This window comes from Vanacampus margaritifer, chromosome 20, assembly GCF_051991255.1.
Source record: "Vanacampus margaritifer isolate UIUO_Vmar chromosome 20, RoL_Vmar_1.0, whole genome shotgun sequence".
NCBI classification, from domain to species: domain Eukaryota; kingdom Metazoa; phylum Chordata; class Actinopteri; order Syngnathiformes; family Syngnathidae; genus Vanacampus; species Vanacampus margaritifer.
This window is the reverse complement of record NC_135451.1, coordinates 13,190,545-13,209,142: the sequence shown is the minus strand read 5'-3', so window position 1 is coordinate 13,209,142 and position 18,598 is coordinate 13,190,545. Positions and strand designations below refer to the sequence as shown.

Below are 18,598 nucleotides of genomic sequence, written 5' to 3'. Positions count from 1 at the left end.
TTACATTTATTTTAAAATATTTTTTATGTTTAAAATTAATATACATAATGTGTATCCATTGTTACATTTTATTTTAATTTTTACCCATTCCTGTCAAAGTGTTAGCAGGAAAAAGCAACAAAACTGGCAAAAAAAAAGCAAAAGCAACCCAAATCAATAAATAAAAATATATTTTTAAAAAACAATTAAAATGTAAATAAAAATTTACCCAAATAATGCTAAATGATTTAAAACTTTTTCCATTATAATAAATGGAAAAAAATGTGTATACAAATAATTAACATTTATTTTAAAATACATTAAAAGAAATGTTAATGTTTAAAATTAATGTAAATAATGTGTATAAATTGTTACATTTTATTTAAATTTTTACCCATTCCTGTCCAAGTGTTAGCAGGGAAATCGCAACAAAATGCGGGAAAAAACCCCAACAACAACCTAAATCAATAAATAAAATGATAAACAATTAAAATTTCGCAAAATTTTGCCATTTTGAAAAAGTGTTGTGAATCACTTACGTTATTGCACCTTCTTCATTGCCTGTGACATCATCAGCTAGACTGGCTTAAGAGCCAACGCCACCATCAAGCGACAGTCACACCCCTACCATATCCTAGCCAAAAGGTAAGCAGAGCTGCATTGAGTTTTATTGAATGCAAAGATGAACGTTTATATATATATATTTATAAGTCAACACTGCACGGCCGGCGCGCGTTTGACGAGCCAAGAGCAGTGCCGAGGTCAAGGCGTAATTACGGGGCGGCGGCCCCGCGGATCGCTTCACGTCGCCCTTTTCCCCTCGCCGTGCCTTTCGATTGCGGCGCGACGGAAAACACACGCAGAGAGAGAGCGCAGAGAAATGGCCACAGGGTTCATTTTAATGCTCGCACACACACACACACGCGTGCCATCACATCCATTAAACACGTAGCAACATTGATTACAAAAAAATGTCTGCTTCATAAGGTTATCTGATTTCATTTACATTTACACAGGGGGAAACATTCATTTATGTACAATTGAACTACATCACGAACTCCCTGCTACACCAGGAGTTGATATGTTCTTATCATGATTATGAACAAAGTGTCATTTTGGGAACTTGACACATGCACACAAATTCATTAATAAAAAAAATTCAATACGTAAAAGTGAGTGATGGCATCCCGCATACCCCCCTTTCCGAATACAAATTAAAAAAAAAAAAAATCCCCAAAACGTCAGCTAGTCAAGAGCCTCTTTCACAAAGTCATCCTGTAAAATACAGCATCAGAGGAGCCAAAAGTCATTAACTCTTTGACTGCCAAAAACGTTAAATAACGTTTAGTAAAATCCTATGGAGGAGTGCCAAAGACGTTAAAAGACGTTTGTTTCAAAACAGAGGTGAAACTAACCATTTTCTATTGTTGATTACTGAAGAACGGAATAAGGTAGAAACAAACTTTTTTTTCTGATGAAAGATGAGAGTCCAATCTTTCATTTGGTAGTATGTGTGTTTCCATAGTACAAACACATAATTTTCTGTGGACCTTGAAAGATCAGTCAAAATGCTTAAATCGGCTGGCACCCACGGCATCCCTTTTCTGAAAACATCTGGCAGTCAAAGAGTTAAAATAAATAAATACTGAAAAAATTCTGGGGCAACTAATTTGAACGCAAACAAAGTCGTAACTGAAGACCCGACATAAAACAAACAAAAAAAAGAAATTCCAGAGCTACTGTTGAAAAGGAAAGTGTCTTTTCCAGGCACACGTGCAGATAGACCCTTGTAACAATTGTGCCATTGTCCCTGCTATTTCAACGGGGTGTGTAGACTTTTTATAACACCTGTAGCTTCCCTTCACCTCCACTGTAGTCAGGTTTATTGACTGTGTGTGTTTTTTTTTTTGTTTTTTTTTAATTATGTGAATAAATAAATTTTCTTTTACATTGAGACCAAAATTGTCGCATTGAGACCAAAATTGTCGCGATCACGGTACTTGCAATTACATCTCTAAAATACTTGATTTTGAAATGATAAAAATTGCAGTGTTGACTTTGGCTCCTCCCATTTCGTGTTGGCTTATTTTGAACAAAGATGCAAAAAAAAAAAATAAAAAAAAAATAAGCTGTCTTTTACAGATTGTGTGAAAGGGGCTAGCGATTAGCAGGCAACTCTTGTCACTTCGGTTTCGAGTCCAATGGCACAAGAACATGAGCACATCAGTTTAAACTAGCCGACTCGTCACGTTTCCTAAACTCCTAGCCTAGCCTCCTAGCTTCCTATGTGATGGCAAAATCCCACTTGATTGACAGCAGAGACAACGTAGAGTCGCACATACACGCATACAAACACGCGTCTTCCCCTGAGACCGCCGTTGTGCTCGACTGTCCAAATTAAGGCGCAAAGGGAAAACGAAAAGGGAGGAAAACACAGTAGAAGGGCCACAAAGTCAGTGCGCCGGTAAACAGTCCCCTACTCAATAAATAATTGTTTGAAAAAAAAATAGAACCACACAGTGAGGAGAAGAAAAAAAAAAAAAAGCTTTTCTACAACCTTCAGCGAGTTAGCACAGTGAGGAGGAAAATAAATAAATAATCCTGGCGAGTCGTCTTGTCTTAATACTGTCAATAAAGATGTCATCAAAAATGACATTATAAAAAAATATACAAGCAGTTTATTAAAAAAGAACCCATCACGGTTTTAAAAAGTCATCTGAGAGCGCCTGGCTGGGTGTGTCCACCTTTCCTACACCCCACATTATTAGGTACACCTACACAATGCAATGCAATGTAACACTCGATGATACGAATACGAAAAAAACTTAAAGATGAGCATGCTCAGTTTTGACACAATGAATTACATAATATATAATTTAATAAAATTGGTATATATCTGAAAAATAAATGCAATAAAATGAAATGATGAAATAATACCACTACAAAAGTATCCGTGTATTTTATAGAATAATAAAATAATGTCAAAAATAAATTAAGTGGAATTTACAACTAACTGAATTCCCCATCAGGGATTAAAATTTGCATAGAAAAAAAAAAAAGGGCAATTGAAAATGTCTTTACTAAGATAATGCCGTTTCGAGGCAATACATTGGGATGTAATAAAGTATAAAAAAAATAAATAAGAATGAAATGTATTTACAAATGTAACAATGTACAATAAAATACAAAATAAATAGAGAGGGATTAATAAATAACTGACTTTATCTTCAAGAATTAAAAAAGGTGATGTAAAAAAAAAAACTACATACTTGTTGATGGATTAATAATTGCTACAAATAAGATCTCACTAACACATCGACTAATCTTGCAGGCAATAGAGTTAGCACAGCTCTCCATATGATGCAGTGCAGTTGTACAATGCAACGAATCACAATAACGCATTACGTTAAATTACAATCCAGCAAGTAAACATGATCTTTGTAAAGGCAGATTTTTGTTGTTGTTTGCTTTGGTTTGTGCAGGTGTACCTAATCTTTTGACCTGGGACTGTTGAGGTTCCCCCCTTAAATCGTACTCGTAGACACCTCTTTAGCAACATAGGAAGAGTTTTTGAATGGATTATGTCAACACATACGCACGCGCATGAAGGGGTTGTCAGAGACATCATTCACGATTACCACTCACAAACGCTACCAAGACATGCCTTCCCGCATAAGAGAATTTCAATATATTGAATGAGAGAATTTCAGTTTTGTGTGTGAGAGGAAAGAGTAAAAAAAAACAACAGTTGTGTGAGTGCAACAACACTTGATTGAGAGAGTTTCAGCCGCACATGAGACCAAAAAAGATGGGGGGGGGAATCAATTATGTGTGAGAGAGAGTTTCAGTAAAGTATGAGAGTATTTCAGTAGTATATGTGAAAAAAATAAATAAAATCAAGTACTTAATTGAGAGTGTTTCAGCCACACATGAGACCAAAAAAAGATGGGGGGGGGGCTCAATTATGTGTGAGAGAGTTTCAGTAAAGTATGAGAGTATTTCAGTAGTGTATGTGAAAAAAAAATCAAGTACTTGATTGAGAGTGTTTCAGCCACACATGAGACCAAAAAAGATGGGGGGGGGGCTCAATTATGTGTGAGAGAGTTTCAGCAAAGTATGAGAGTATTTCAGTAGTGTATGTGAAAAAAATCAAGTACCTGATTGAGAGCGAGACCAAAAAAGATAAGGGGAAAAATGCAATTGCGTGTGAGAGAGTTTCAGTAAAGTATGAGAGTGTTTCTGTAGTGTATGTGAAAAAATAAAATAAAAATCAAGTACTTGATTGAGAGCATTTCAGCCGCACATGAGACAAAAAAAATGATGGGGGGGAAAAATCAATTATGTGTGAGAGAGTTTCAGTAAAATATGAGAGCGTTACAGTAGTGTGTGTGGGGAAAAAAATCAAGTACTTGATTGAGAGCGTTTCAGCCGCACATGATACCGAAAAAGATGGTGTGAAAAATTAAATAGGGTGTGAGAGAGTTTCAGTAAAGTATGAGTGTTTCTGTAGTGTATGTGAAAAAAATAAATAGAAATCAAGAACTTGATTGAGAGCGTTTCAGCCGCATATGAGACAAAAAAGGGGAAAAAATCAATTATGTGTGTGAGAGAGTTTAGTAAAGTACGAGTGTTTTAGTACTGTATGTGAAAAAACAAAAAACAATTTTGTAGTATGTGTGAGAGCGTTTCAGTTGAGTGAGACTCCTGACTCATGTCCCTAACACACACAAACATGCACACACGTACTCATCACAGACAAGATGGCCTTTGGGGCGTCTAAAAATAAAAATAAATAAAAATATTTCGATTTTGCCATAAAGCTGCACACCTGTGCAGACAATACGTGACCTCTTGACCACTGCGAGAGGCTCATTTTGTCGCACAAATGTGCAATTGTGTGTCCCGCTCGCCCCCCCCCAAGTTACCCAAACATGGGTCAAAGTTTGTCGTTAGCTGCAATGTTACACCTTATTATACGTCTTTAAGAGGTCGGGAACAGCGAGCCCATGACATGACACAGGATTTAAAAAAAATTGTAGATACAACAGATTTAACCTGTGGTGGGAAAAAAAAATGCTAATTAGGGGCCACGAAATAAATATAAATCCCATTAGCAACTTGGACGTCTGGGTATGCTAGAACCGCAATATAGCTTGGGAACACTGTACAGTGGTGCCTTGAGATACTACTGACTTTCTTCTTCTTTCTTTCTTTTTTTTTTTTGCTTTAATGTGTGAGCGCCAACTTTTGATTCGATAAAATCAAATCACAAAAAGCAGCTGTTTGTCAGATAGTGAACAATTCTTCAAATAGGAAAATTCAAGATGATTTATTGCCACTCCCTGTTGAAACGTCAAATTAGACAAATGAGAAAAACAAAATGTCACTACTAGCTTAACTTTTTCTCATTTCTTGCTTTTAAATGTCTTCCACTGCTTTACTTATAAATGCCTTTAAATGTTGTATTTTTGATTATGTGAACAGTGAAGCAAACTGAGTTAAATTAAGCTCAATTGCCTTTTATGCTAACACCTAAGGGTAGGCTAACAGTTAAAACAGGCTAAAAGTTAGCATGGCAACAAATATGGAAAGGCATAATATACTCACAGGCATTATGTTAGTTGTCCTCTGCAAAAAAAATAAAATAAATACAGCAACTTATTTGTGAAATTCTTCTTCATTTGTCTGCATAACTGTATTACACTGCCCCCGGTGGCCAAAGCGTGAACATTAAATCATTGGCATTAAGTCATGATGTATGAGTTACATTTTTAACATTTTATAAAATTATGAAATTATAAAATTATAAAATTATGCTATGTTTTAAAGTAAAATATATGACGTAAATGTTTTGGGGGTAGGGGGTGTAACATTTGATTTTAATAGAGAGAAATTATTTGAGATTTGATTTGAGCGTGGTCACAGAGCAAATTAAAATCAATCTCAAGGCACCACTGTAACTATAAAGTGGCCACAATGAAAACAAAAAAACTCAACTTTTACCATGTCTGGTGCGCCATAACTTATAAAAGACACATCATGAGTGAATGTGTGAGTAAGGGAAAGGATTTGAGGGCGGCGTGGGTGCTACATCAAAGCTGAAAGAGGATGGGTGGGGGGTCTCAATAAATCAATCAATAAATAATCCAAATATACTTATTTCTATGGCGACAGTGATGCGGTAAAGTCCGTTAGCACCCGTCACCATCCAGTGCTACTGCGCGCGTTTGGTTGCGCGTTTTCATAACCGCGTCTGCGCCTCGGGGATGTAAATCTCGATGCTGTCGGCGCTCTCCGTGGCGGAGCTTTGGCGCACCGAGGCGGCGCGCTTGGCGGCCAGCAGGCGCTTGCGGGCCTCCAGACGCTGCCGCTCGGAGCTCTCCAGAGAGCGGTCCCTCGCCAGCGGGGCGTGGCCCTTCTGGGACCTCTTTGGCACAGGAGGGGGCCCGCGTCTCTCCTGGACAGGGCGGTAAAAAACACACTTAAGTGGCCTGGTGAATTGAATACACCTCATCCAGAGGGACGAATTTGTTTTGAAAAGTGTAGCAATGAACCTTTTTGGGGAAGCGCATGCAGTGAATGTTTGTGGTGTTATGGTGGACGTAGGCAGCCATTTGTGAGGTAGAAAACAAAAATAAGCACAATTGGAGATGGGCAGGCTCTCCAAAATGGCGGCTCACTGTCAAACGAGACAAAAAAGTGGTGACATCAGCCAAAAAATAAAAATAAAAACATGAAAGGAATACATGCAAACTTGGCAGAGGACAAAATATTAGCCATTAGCCATTCCCAAAAAATAATTTAAAAAAGTAAATAAATGAAATAATAATTAAAAAAGAGGCACCTGTATCTCCGGTGGCGTCAGAGGTTTCCAGTTGTTAGCTTTTAGCTGGTGCAGCTCGTCAAACTTGAGGCTGATATTCTCGATGGACAGCTGCAGCATGTCCCAGAAGCCCGCCAGGTCCTGGGAGACGGGTCGCGGGTGCGCGTCGGGGTTCTGAGGGCAACACGAATGCACACCCAAAAACATAACTATGACAAAAAAAACGTGACATCAGCAAGAGTATAATTTTTGGGAGTGAGAATGTGTTGTAAAAAAACATCATTACGACATCTGATCTGGTTGTATTGATTATGCATCGTAAGCGCTAACAATACGACACATCACAATATCAATATTTTTTCACAACCCTAGTTTCCTTTCCATATTGCGGATTTCTAATTAGAATGCACTCAGGTGCATTCTGAATATGGGTTATTTGTCATACATTTAATCACTGTTGCTAAGGTACATTATGACTATGGCACCTTTCTAATTGCATATACGGGTATATTCTGAATATGGTTCAATTCTAATATCCACGTTTAATCACTACTGCTCAGGTACATTCTAAATATGGGGCATTTGCAATACATTTAATCACTGCTGCTTAGGTACATTATGACTATGGCGCCTTTCTAATTGCAATGTAATCAATGCTGCTCAGGTACATTCTGAATATGGTGCTTTTTATATTGCAATGTTTAAGCAATCCTACTTAGGTACATTCTTAATATGGTGCATTTCTAATATTTACATTTAATAACTGCTGCTTAGGTACATTCTGAATGTGGTGAATATGAAATATCCACATTTAGTCACTGCTGCTCGGGTACATTCTGAATATGGTGTATTTCTAATAACATGTAATCACTCCTGCTTATGTACATTCTGTTTATGGTGCATTTGTAAGATCTATATTTACTCACTGCTGCTCGGGTACATTCTGAATATGGTGCCTTTCTAATTGCAATGTTTAAGCAATCCTACTTAGGTACATTCTTAATGTGGTGAATATGAAATATCCACATTTAGTCACTGCTGCTCGGGTACATTCTGAATATGGTGCCTTTCTAATTGCAATGTTTAAGCAATCCTACTTAGGTACATTCTTAATATGGTGAATATGAAATATCCACATTTAGTCACTGCTGCTCGGGTACATTCTGAATGTGGTGAATATGAAATATCCACATTTAGTCACTGCTGCTCGGGTACATTCTGAATGTGGTGAATATGAAATATCCACATTTAGTCACTGCTGCTCGGGTACATTCTGAATGTGGTTCATTTCCATTTACAATGCTCAATCAAAGCCACTCGGGTGCATTAAATCATGATGTTATTGCTGCTGCTCAGGCGTTCGGTTGCGACCTAACCGGCTTTCATCGCATCGTGCCGCGTTCCATCTGCAACTGCGTCTTGGCTGCTCAGTCAATTTGCCGGAGACAGCTTGTGCAGGCGCACGCTGGCTGCATGCATAGTCAATGAGCGCCCCGTCGGGGTGATTTGTGCAGGATGACGTCAGTGTCGCGGGGAGAAGAAGGGAGGAGGGACGGGTGTCATCATGGAGGGAGGAAGGAGGGAGGCGTGCAGAGGATGAGGTGACATACCAGATTCTCCTCACACAGCTCCCGGAACTGCTGGAACTTCTGGGACATGAGCAGCTGGGCGCTCCCCACTGCACTGCGGATCTTGCCCAGGACTGCAGACACACGCACGCACACGCACACACACACCGCAATTACTCACACAGCCTAGCGCATACTGCAGGCATGTTGCAGCACTGGCAGGGACGATGCATTAGTGAAGCAACAGCATGACAGCGGCAAGGCGATGACATCATTACTAGAAAGCCACATCCGAATGGTGAATACAATGGTGATGTCATGCACTTGTCCAAGGTCACATTTGATATCCAGCTCTTGCACTACTTTAAAAGGTGGCAAATTATATAAAAATAAAACATATCATTATATGATGACATGGGAAAAAATTAAATATGATTTTTCAATATTTAATATGCCAAATGTGCAATCTGGAGTTGCTGCTCATTTCTGAAATGGTATACATTTGTTCCAATCAGATTTACTTTACTAAAGACCAGAAAATCCTTACTGGTAATAACAAATAAAAGGAAGTCACACATAGTCAATAAAAAGGAACATTTTTACAAGCGTCCACTTCCACCATGTAGACCACATGATTCTCCTGCATTGAATTTAAAAGGACTGTCGGGAGCCGCTGGGATCGGCTGGCAATCAAGTTGGCTTTGTTCACTCCCACAACGGCGCAATTGCGTATTTCTATTTGCGTTTGTTTTTGAAAATTCAAAAGAGAGAAAACACTTTGCACTAGTCTTATGCTGGGCATGAAAATAGTGCCCAAACTTTCAAAAAGGTCGATGACCCCTGCTGTACAGTACAGTTGTATTAACTAGAAATATACTTACTGTCATCTGGCAGCTGGTTGTCCGCCTGATCCTTCTCCATTTGTCGACACCATCCCTGCATACGTTCCGTCTCCGCCTGCAGCAATTTGAGGAACCAGCGTCCATCTCGCGGGCACACCGAGCGGCTCACGGCCTCGAGCGCCCCATCCGCCGTCTCCGGCTCGGCCGCGCTGTCCATCCACGGGTCGGGAGGGGGCAGGATGGACGGGTCGAATCCCGCCTCGCCGTAGTCGTCCCCGGCGCAGGCGTGGTAGTGGTTGCCTGAGCCTTGGATGCGGACCGTGGAGGCGCCGGCGCCGGCCGAGGAGTCGCGGGAGTGCTGGCGCGGCATGGTGGCGCAATGGCGCGGCGGCGGCAGCTGCGGGGCGTCCGAAGGGTCGTCCAGGTCGGCTTGGACGGCGGTGGTGACGCTGTTGGAGCGTGTCATGCGGCGGTGACTGTGGAAATGGAGAAGAATGTCACCTATGTTAGTGATTTCTTAAGTGGAGTTCACGATATGTAACTATTTTGCTACTTTTCTTGGCGAGCAGTTATGCACGGGGAGGAGCAGGCAAAGAGCAAGAGAAAGAGATACTGCCTTTTTGCTTTGTTTAGTGTGCATTATCCTTTTCAAAAACAACAACGACGATACCAGTAGGTACTAGTTAGCCCCAAGGACAACATGAGTTGCATGCAGGTATATTCTATAATTAGCTCACCAGGACATTGTGACTTACTAAGAAGAATAAAAATAGCAGAATAATGTCAACATTTATTTATTTATTTTAACTGAACATGATACACATTTCTTCTGATGAAGATGATACCAGCAGGTACTAGTTAGCCCCAAGGACAACATGAGTAGGCGGTGGGTCTTTTCTAAAATTAGCTCACCAGAGATAGTAACTAACTAGGAAGAATTAAAATTGAAGAAGAATGTTAACATTCATTCATTTATTTAAACTGAACTCTTCTGTACAAAATATTCTATATTTTGTTGAGAAAAAAATCCAGTTTTGTAATTAGCAAAAAAAGAAGAAAAAAAAGGTCATTTTAGAGATTAGTAATTTTTATACCATGATACCTCAATACTGTATTTTTGCTCATGTTTATATATCGGCCCATGCAGATTCCATAATAAGCTAGCATTACGCTAACACGCTAAAGGCTAGTCATGTTTATTTTAAATACACAAAGTGTAAATCAATAATGACTAACTCAAGACATCTCAAAATTCTTGTTGGGCCACTCATTGGGTTGTTTGGGTCACTCATATCTCAAGGTACAACTTAACATCTTCAAATGTCACAACGACACAGCAACGTGGACCTAGAACTAGTACTGTGCTGAGAGAAGTGTGAAAAGGGGAAACGGTTTGCCTTACAGAGCTAATAATAAAGAAGAAAGCGTTTGCAATCTTGGCAAAAACATCTCGGGCGACCCTCAACTTGACCTGCCCCCATAAACACACACACACACGAACACACACACAGTCAGGTCCGCCTCGACTCCAGACATGCACTCCTCCTTAAAACTTCTCATTCATCACTTCCTCCTCCCCATTCATCTCTCCTGTTGCGTGAAACGCACAGCGAGGAGGTGCACACGGGAGTGCAGTTCGGCTGACATCAAACGCACTGCCGAGTGTGCGTGTGTGTGGGCACAGTTAAAGAGTAACTCCTCCAAGCAGGTGTTCAGTCATAATGACCTCGGCCTGCTCGATATCGGCCGGCTAACAACTTCCCGTCGGGCAAGGCCAAACACTTGAAAGCAGACAGAAAAGAGGGATTGTCAACAAAGACAGGACGGGAGGCGGGAAAACACAGAACTACCCGGTAATAGAATTGAAAGGAAAAATAAAAAGATCATGTTTGATTGGTCCAGGGAAGTATCGGATAACGTAACAGACATTTGAACAGCAACACAGGTAGACAGACAACATAACAATATAATAACAATAACAATACACACATTGGTGCGTAAGTGGTTAGTATCTAAATTAATTAACATGTTGGAAATGTGGCTGACATTAAGACCAGCACGTGCAAAGACAACCACGTCGTGTTTGTTGAATGTCTCCTCCTTCCACTCCCGCTCAACCTCACCTTGTTGTTTGATGCTAGTTCAAACAACAAGGTGAGGCTGTGACCTGTGACAGTTGCACAGAAACACACACAGATCCGCACAAAGAAGTTGTGGCATGCCCAGACCACTCCAAAAAAAGAAAGAAAAAGACAGCAATCCAATTGAACTCATCTCAGTAAGTTTATGCATTTCAGTAGGTGCTGCTGTTTTGGTTAGCAACTTCCAACAAATTATGTGCCAATAAGTCTGATTAAAACCAAAATTGTGGGAAAACTGAAGCAGTCTTTCCCACAGGAAATAATGTAAATTGTGTAAAAGGGGTTCAAAGGACGTCAAGTTGGGCAACATCGGCATAACGCTTCCTGTCCAATGACAGGCCTTCAAAATAAAAGCATGCCAGTATAATAACACTCAGAATCCAAAATGGTTTTCGTGTTGACTGCTTAAGCTACCACGGGAGCAAAAAAGTGGAATAAATAATGTTATGATGCTCACCTCATGCTTTTATTTTGAAGGACTGACAAGATGCGTTTTATTGATGTTGCCTGAGTGCTGTCGCGCAGACCGAGAGCTTTGTTATCGGCCTGAGTTGTTAATTGCAATTTAACATTCCTATTCGGTATTTGTATTTTATTCGAACCCTTTTCTTACTCTGTTACACTGAGCTGTAAAATGGCCGAATTAGCATGCAGGACAGGGAAAACGAGTGTCCCGCCAGTGGACGACTTGTCAGCTCATGAAGCACACTCGGCTGCTTCTTTTCACGGCGTCGCCTCTCACAACCAAAACTCCGCCATACCACCCCTCACCCTCCAAAAAAAAAAAAAGTGTCCTGAATCACAATGACTGCTGCAACAGATGGCTGTCAAACACCCTCCCCCCTCCGTACCTCCACCTTCCCCGCTAGCTGCACAACATCCTCTGGGCCCAGCTGTCACTTTGGGGGCCCCCTGCTTGAGGAAGACCAAAGGGGGGCGGGGAGGTCTCTCTGACGCCAAGCATCAGTGAGCTGAGACAGCTGCCGCACACTGGACACAACAAGCCCCTCTCTGTTTGGCTAGCTTCTCTTCCTGCTCCTTCTGTTAGAATTCCTGACTACAGCGCTGCAGGACATTATCGTGACGTGATGGGATCATCAGGTGTGCAGCGGGGAAAAAAAAACTAAACAATTTTACTTAAAACCATCCTGTTATGCTGCGGGTCAAATTGACCCATTGAGAGATTTCTAGCTTTATAAAGTAGTAACTGCAATTAAGTCTTAAGTACATGATTTTGGAATTAGTTTTCTTGTTCAGTGGATGACAGGTCAAATTGACCCGGGAACACAAATGCCGAAGAAACCAATGTTACAAGTGTTTTTTTTTTTTTTCTTCTGCAGAGCTCAGTATTGTGCATTCGGTAATTTTACCGATTTGACATTTTCATTTTTTTTATTATTATTATTATTTTTAATTATTTTTTATTGTGTATGTGGGTGAGTATGTGTTACAAGTGGTTTGAATACATCTCAATGCATAATTTGTCATTTTTCGGTTCTGTGGGAGTTTGGTTTTTGTTTGTTATGGGTGTTCTTGTTGATTTTGTCTGTGGTTGATGTTTTTTGTCTTTTTTCTTCCCTTGTCTCGTTATGTCTAACCAAGTCCACCTGTGTGTCTTACCTTCCCCAGGTGTGTCTCATTAGTGTTGGTGTTTGTAGTCTGTTGTGTTTGGGGTACATTGCCGATGTTATATGCGGAAGTTTGTGCGTCAAGTCTTCGTCACAGCTAAGTAGCCATTGTCACCGCCAAGTAGCCTTCGCCACAGCCACGTCATCGCCACAGTTTCTAACCAAGTCGTCATCGTCACAGTTTCTAACCAAGTCGTCCTCGTCACAGCTAGCCAAGTCGTCATCGTCACAGCTAACCAAGTCGTCATCGTCACAGCTAACCAAGTCGTCCTCGTCACAGCTAACCGAGTCGTCCTCGTCACAGCCAAGTCAAGTTACTCCACAGCAAGTCAAGTCAAGGCTGATCGAGGTTTTGTCACGTCACGCTCTGTTCCAGTCATGGCAACCAGTCTACTCGCGGGACTGGTCCAGTCATGGAGTCCAGTCACGTCCCATCAAGTCATGGTTATCTGCTCACCTTTTCCCCTATGGTTAATTAAAGTTCCACGCATTGCACTTGACTCGTGTTTCCCTGCATTTGGGTCCACCAAACCTCAATCACTCATGTTCCAAACGGACATAATTGGGTACCACAAATTGTTAGTACTGAAAGCTTTTGACAGTGACTACCCCTCCTATTATGTAGCGGGTCAAATCGACTCACTGCAAAATATTTGTTTTAAGTAGTAAATATAGTGATAGAAAAACAACTAATGAAATGGTGAATAATGAAGTTTAGATTTAGATTTTTTTTTCCCCAGACACTTTCTATGACGGGTCAAAATGACCAAGCAAGTCAAATGCTGTTTCGACACGCACCCACAAGCCGCTCGGGTTTCACTTTGCTGCGTCCATTGTCTTTTCACTCACCAGCGCTCATCTTCCACCTGAATTCCTATGGAGTGGAACTTGGACTGCTCCTCCGTCGGCCCCTCCTCCTCCGGCTCCACCTGTCGGCAACAGAGCGGCTGTCAATCAACATGTCGAGCATGACGGTGGAAATCTGGCGACATGTTTGTGCAGGCGGGTGGTCAGCTATGTCAACAGTAGCACTTTTGCACTTTTCCACTGGCAAGAAGCAGGATTTCCTATGCTGGCCTCTGATTGGTCAAGAAGGTTCATAACATTAAATCATAGAGAGAAACGAAATTCATTGATTATCTTCGATGTTGAGAAGTAAATACAATGGTTACGGTTGATATGTTAGCATTAAGCTAGCAAACTGAACTCCAACTCCTAACTTTATCGAAACGCCTTGAAGCATGTTTATTAGCGTAGCATTCTGCACATAACACGCATCATGAGTGAACTTTAACGCTCGCCGACGAAAGGTTTTCACGCCAACCTGGATCCCGATGGAGAGGCACTTGCGTAGCGCTTCCTTCTGCGCCTTGGCGTCAGTGGCGACGGCGACCGCGCTGGCGCTGTTGCTGTTGGTGACGTGCTGGCTGGCCGGGCCGTGCACCTGAGCGTTGGCCGCCTCGATGGCGGCCGTCAGGGCCTTCATGCTGTCGATGCTCTCGGTGGAGTTGGACAGGCCCGGCTGCGAGCTGATGCCCTTGCGCGGGCCCGAGCCGCCGTCCATGTAGGCGTCCTGGGCCGACTCGGTGCTGCTCTGCGCCGTGATGGATATGAAAGGCTTGGACGGGGTGGTCCGTGGGGGGACGGGTGGTGGGGTCTTCTTGTAGGTGGTGATGCATGACGACACTGCAGAAGAAGAATGAAGAGGTTATTATATACAACAATAATATGTCAAACGGCTCATATGGTGTGATTTGAATACATTGAAATATTTACAATGTATTACACCATGTGTTCAGCATTTTTAAAGTGAAAAAAATGCAACCATATAACTTAATTTTTTACGTGTTTCAAATTAGGTATCTGGAAAAAACATTTTTGCATAATGTGTGTAATGAATATTTTAAATTTAATTTAGAATTTCAGATTTTAAAAGAATTTCTGTAAATTAGTTAAATCTGGAAAATGTATAATATATAAAAAAATTTAAATTAAATTTACAATAAAAAATCATTTCTAAGTGTTTACATCATTTGTAATTATTAAAAAAATATATTTGGAAATAAAATTACATTTTAAAACATATTTAATGTATTGGGTAGTATGTAGTATTTTTAAATACAATATTTTCAACAACAAAAATCACATTTGTAAAGGGTTTAAATGCTTTACAAAAATACTTTAAGTGTGTTCAATAATTTTAATTAATAAACAACCATAACTTTTTTCTAAATGTATCAAAAAAATAATAATAATAAATTGGTTCAATATTTTTCTGATTATTTTTTCTAAATTTATTAACAATGCAAGTAATTGAAAATATACTTTTAAAGTATTTTCCCATTATTTTTCATGGCTCCCACTATAACCTCAAAATGGCGAAAAGGTATAATATATACACATTTTAAATTAATTTCCAATAAAATTTTTTTTAACATAATTTCTTCATAATTATCAAAAATGTAAATATTTGGAAATAAAATTATATTTTTTAAAACATATTTAACATATTGTGCAGTATGTAGTATTTTTAAATACAATATTTTCAAAATAAATAAAAAAATCTCTTTAAACGTGTTCAATAATTTAAAATAACATTTTCATTTGAATTGATTTTATTTTTCATGGCTCCCACTATAACCTCAAAATGACGACGCAGGCAACAAGGCACGGCATGAAAAGCAGTGTTGCATTGTGGGAAACGTAGTGCCTTTTTTTTTTTGACCACGCACTGAATTTCGGGACATTCAAAGTCAACCCGAGCAGCAGATTAGGGCCATTTTAGAGAAATGTCAGTGCAGTAACAGGATTATCGCGTCAGCCTCTTGACCCACTGATCTACATGGCTAAGCCCTCCATCCATCCATACGCTGACTGTACAAAGCTCTCAACTCAACCCTTCAAGTGTGTCACAATGAAAGTTGCTCTTAAATTACAATCGGCATTACAATGGAGCCTCTCAGATTCACACCGGTCAAACCTGTACAAAATCACGCCAGCGCACACCTGACATTGGATGCCATTGTCTGCGAGTGAATGCTTAATTCTTTGACTGCCAGACGTTTTCAGAAAAGGGATGCCGTGGGTGCCAGCCGATTTAAGCATTTTGACTGATCTTTCAAGGTCCACAGAAAATTATGTGTTTGGACTATGGAAACACACATACTACCAAAAAAAGATTGGACTCTCATCTTTCATCAGAAAAAAAAAGTTTGTTTCTACCTTATTCCGTTTTTCAGTAATCAACAATAGAAAATGGTTAGTTTCACCTCTGTTTTGAAACAAACGTCTTTTAACGTCTTTGGCACTCCTCCCTAGGATTTTACTAAACGTTATTTAACGTTTTTGGCAGTCAAAGAGTTAAAAGACTGCATGTCAAACTGTCTACCGTTAGTTAACCCCAACTGAAGTTGATAAACTGCCGTTCATAATCATGGTTCATTTGCCTTTATTTTAATGTAATTCTATTTTATAAGGTTAAAACCCATAAAAACTATACACAACCTCCAAAAGGACGCACACAAGCTACTACTGCCAACCAGGCTGTTCAACCACACCCTTGCCCGAAACCATTAGAGCCTCCGCCGAGGCCCCGCGTTCCCTCTAGAGGTCAACCGAGAGGCTGACATCATCCTCACCCTCGCCGCATGCGCCTGCACCGACATCCGAGCCAGCTCAAGATCTTCAAACGGGAGGATGAATGGCGCGGCGGCTACGGCGGAGGGCGGGGGGGGGGTGACATCAGCCGATCTGAAAATAAAAACGCGCACCGTGAGCCGCAAAGCAGATGAGGGACGGTTGACTTCCTGTGTTATCCCGTACAGCTGCATGTGATTTTCAGGGCACGCCTTAGACTTTGACTATGACGTTTAATCTGAGCATTTAGTACACAAGCACAGAAGAGGAGTCGAGTGTTTAGCTAGTTAGCATGAGAAGCTAACATAGCAGACTATGTTTCTCATGCTACAATCAATTTACCCAGCTGCCGACGGGAATATGGCGGACGCTGCAGGCTTCATCTGGGCAAAAGGTCAACCGGGTACACGTCCGCTCGGGAGAGGGTCCTGCCCCCCAGCCGCCGCGCAGGTTCAAAGGATAGAATGTCAGACGCTTTCAGGGGGCTTCCATCCCCTCAAGTCATTTAAAAGTCACTCCGATAACAAAGCGGGAGAAGCTGTCAGTGGGCAAGCCAGACGTTCCAGAGGATGACAGCTGTTTGGAAAGCCCAGACAGGTTAAGTAAACACGGGCCCGAAAGAACGAGAGCTAAGCGAGATAGAAAAGGCACGACGTTGACGCGGCCCCCCGCCACATCAATGGAGACCACAGACTTCCTGCCGCTGATACGCTCGCCGACCTTCACAGGGCTGGAGTGGAAAGACCCTGCCCACGCATGAACCAGATACTACAAACACATCAGCAAAACCACATGAATGACATTTGCACTACTGATGTGACTGAGAATTTACACTGCAGCTCCAAGTGCCAGGGTCCCATTCGTCACAGGCGACAGAAATGATAACGTTGTTATGTTAGCTTCAAGGAAAATATAGCATAGCCACACATGCTTCACTTATGGCTCCTATTTCGTTTTTTTTTTATAAAAGACCATATGTCCTAGCCCGTGCTGGGCGTGGAAAGCGTTTTAGGTTTCATTTGGCTTGTGCGTCAATGTGACTAGCGACACACACAAAGGCCTTGTTAGCGTTAGCCTTAGCGCATTGATTGCTAAATCAGTGGCAATCTGTTCCTGGAAGTCTTTTGGAATTAGCACATAATACAGGAAGTGCTATGCTAACTGTTTACTAAATTTTAATTGGTCAAAATAAAAATGGCTAGAGCTTGGACTTTCCCCCAAAATCTGTGTTCGCTATTTGTTTACCATTTAAGCAATGAGTCCCAAATCAACTAACAATGTACTTTTGCAAAAAAAAAGAAGAAGAAGAAGAAAAAAAGAAACTTTACCAAGCCTCATATACAGAGTGTATATCGACGGGCTAACGCGGCCAACCGATGGAATTTTTTTTCTTTTTAGTTTAAAATAACTTACTTTAAGTCATCCGTGTCTTGCCGTACCAGGTAGCTAGCACTAAGCTAACCTGGGAGAGGTTTCATTCTTCTGCTCTAGGGCTGGGCAATAAGTCGAATGAATTCGATTAATCGTCATTTTAAAAATCGAATAGTTGAAAATTAGCTAAATCGTGAAATTGTGTATATATATATAAATACACTCTTAAGAATAGCTATTTTTTTGCACAGAGTTAAAAAAACAAAGTAACGGCAAACTTTAGTTTATTGTTAAATAGCCAGCTAAACATTGCCAAATGTTTTGAATATTACAGTACTGGCATGTGGCCTGACTGATCTATAAATAGCCCTTTGGTTTGGGGTTAGGGGTTGGTGTTGAGTAGGTTTAGATTTAGGGTGAATCTGGGTTTATGGTTGTGAATAGGATAAACTCAGGTTTAGCTTTTGAGAGTAGGGTAATGAATTTCGAGCAACCTAACTTTAGGGAAGGTTACCCCAATTTTTCCCAGTTCCAAAACATCTGTTTTCAGTCAGCAACAATCTCATTGGTTGATACAAGAAGCGGTACGGTTCCCCTTATCCGACCGACA

At 40.7% G+C, this 18,598-nt stretch overlaps 1 protein-coding gene across 4 annotated transcripts in view; it reads right to left on the bottom strand.

Moving 5' to 3' along the window:
- Window positions 1-856: 856 nt before the first annotated feature.
- dlgap1b (discs, large (Drosophila) homolog-associated protein 1b) overlaps window positions 857-18,598 on the bottom strand; it is a 93,785-nt gene continuing 76,043 nt past the window's right edge. For 3 of the 4 annotated variants that reach the window (XM_077555197.1, XM_077555200.1, XM_077555198.1), the window contains 6 exons: window positions 14,306-14,667; window positions 13,831-13,910; window positions 9,252-9,688; window positions 8,413-8,504; window positions 6,824-6,976; window positions 857-6,436 (listed from right to left, as the gene is read on the bottom strand). In XM_077555197.1, the coding sequence (XP_077411323.1) occupies window positions 6,221-6,436; window positions 6,824-6,976; window positions 8,413-8,504; window positions 9,252-9,688; window positions 13,831-13,910; window positions 14,306-14,667 (1,340 nt within the window). In that variant the 3' untranslated portion in view covers window positions 857-6,220. Of the gene's footprint in view, window positions 6,437-6,533; window positions 6,659-6,823; window positions 6,977-8,412; window positions 8,505-9,251; window positions 9,689-13,830; window positions 13,911-14,305; window positions 14,668-18,598 lie in introns of all 4 variants that reach the window. The other variant, XR_013289833.1, reaches the window with a different exon arrangement.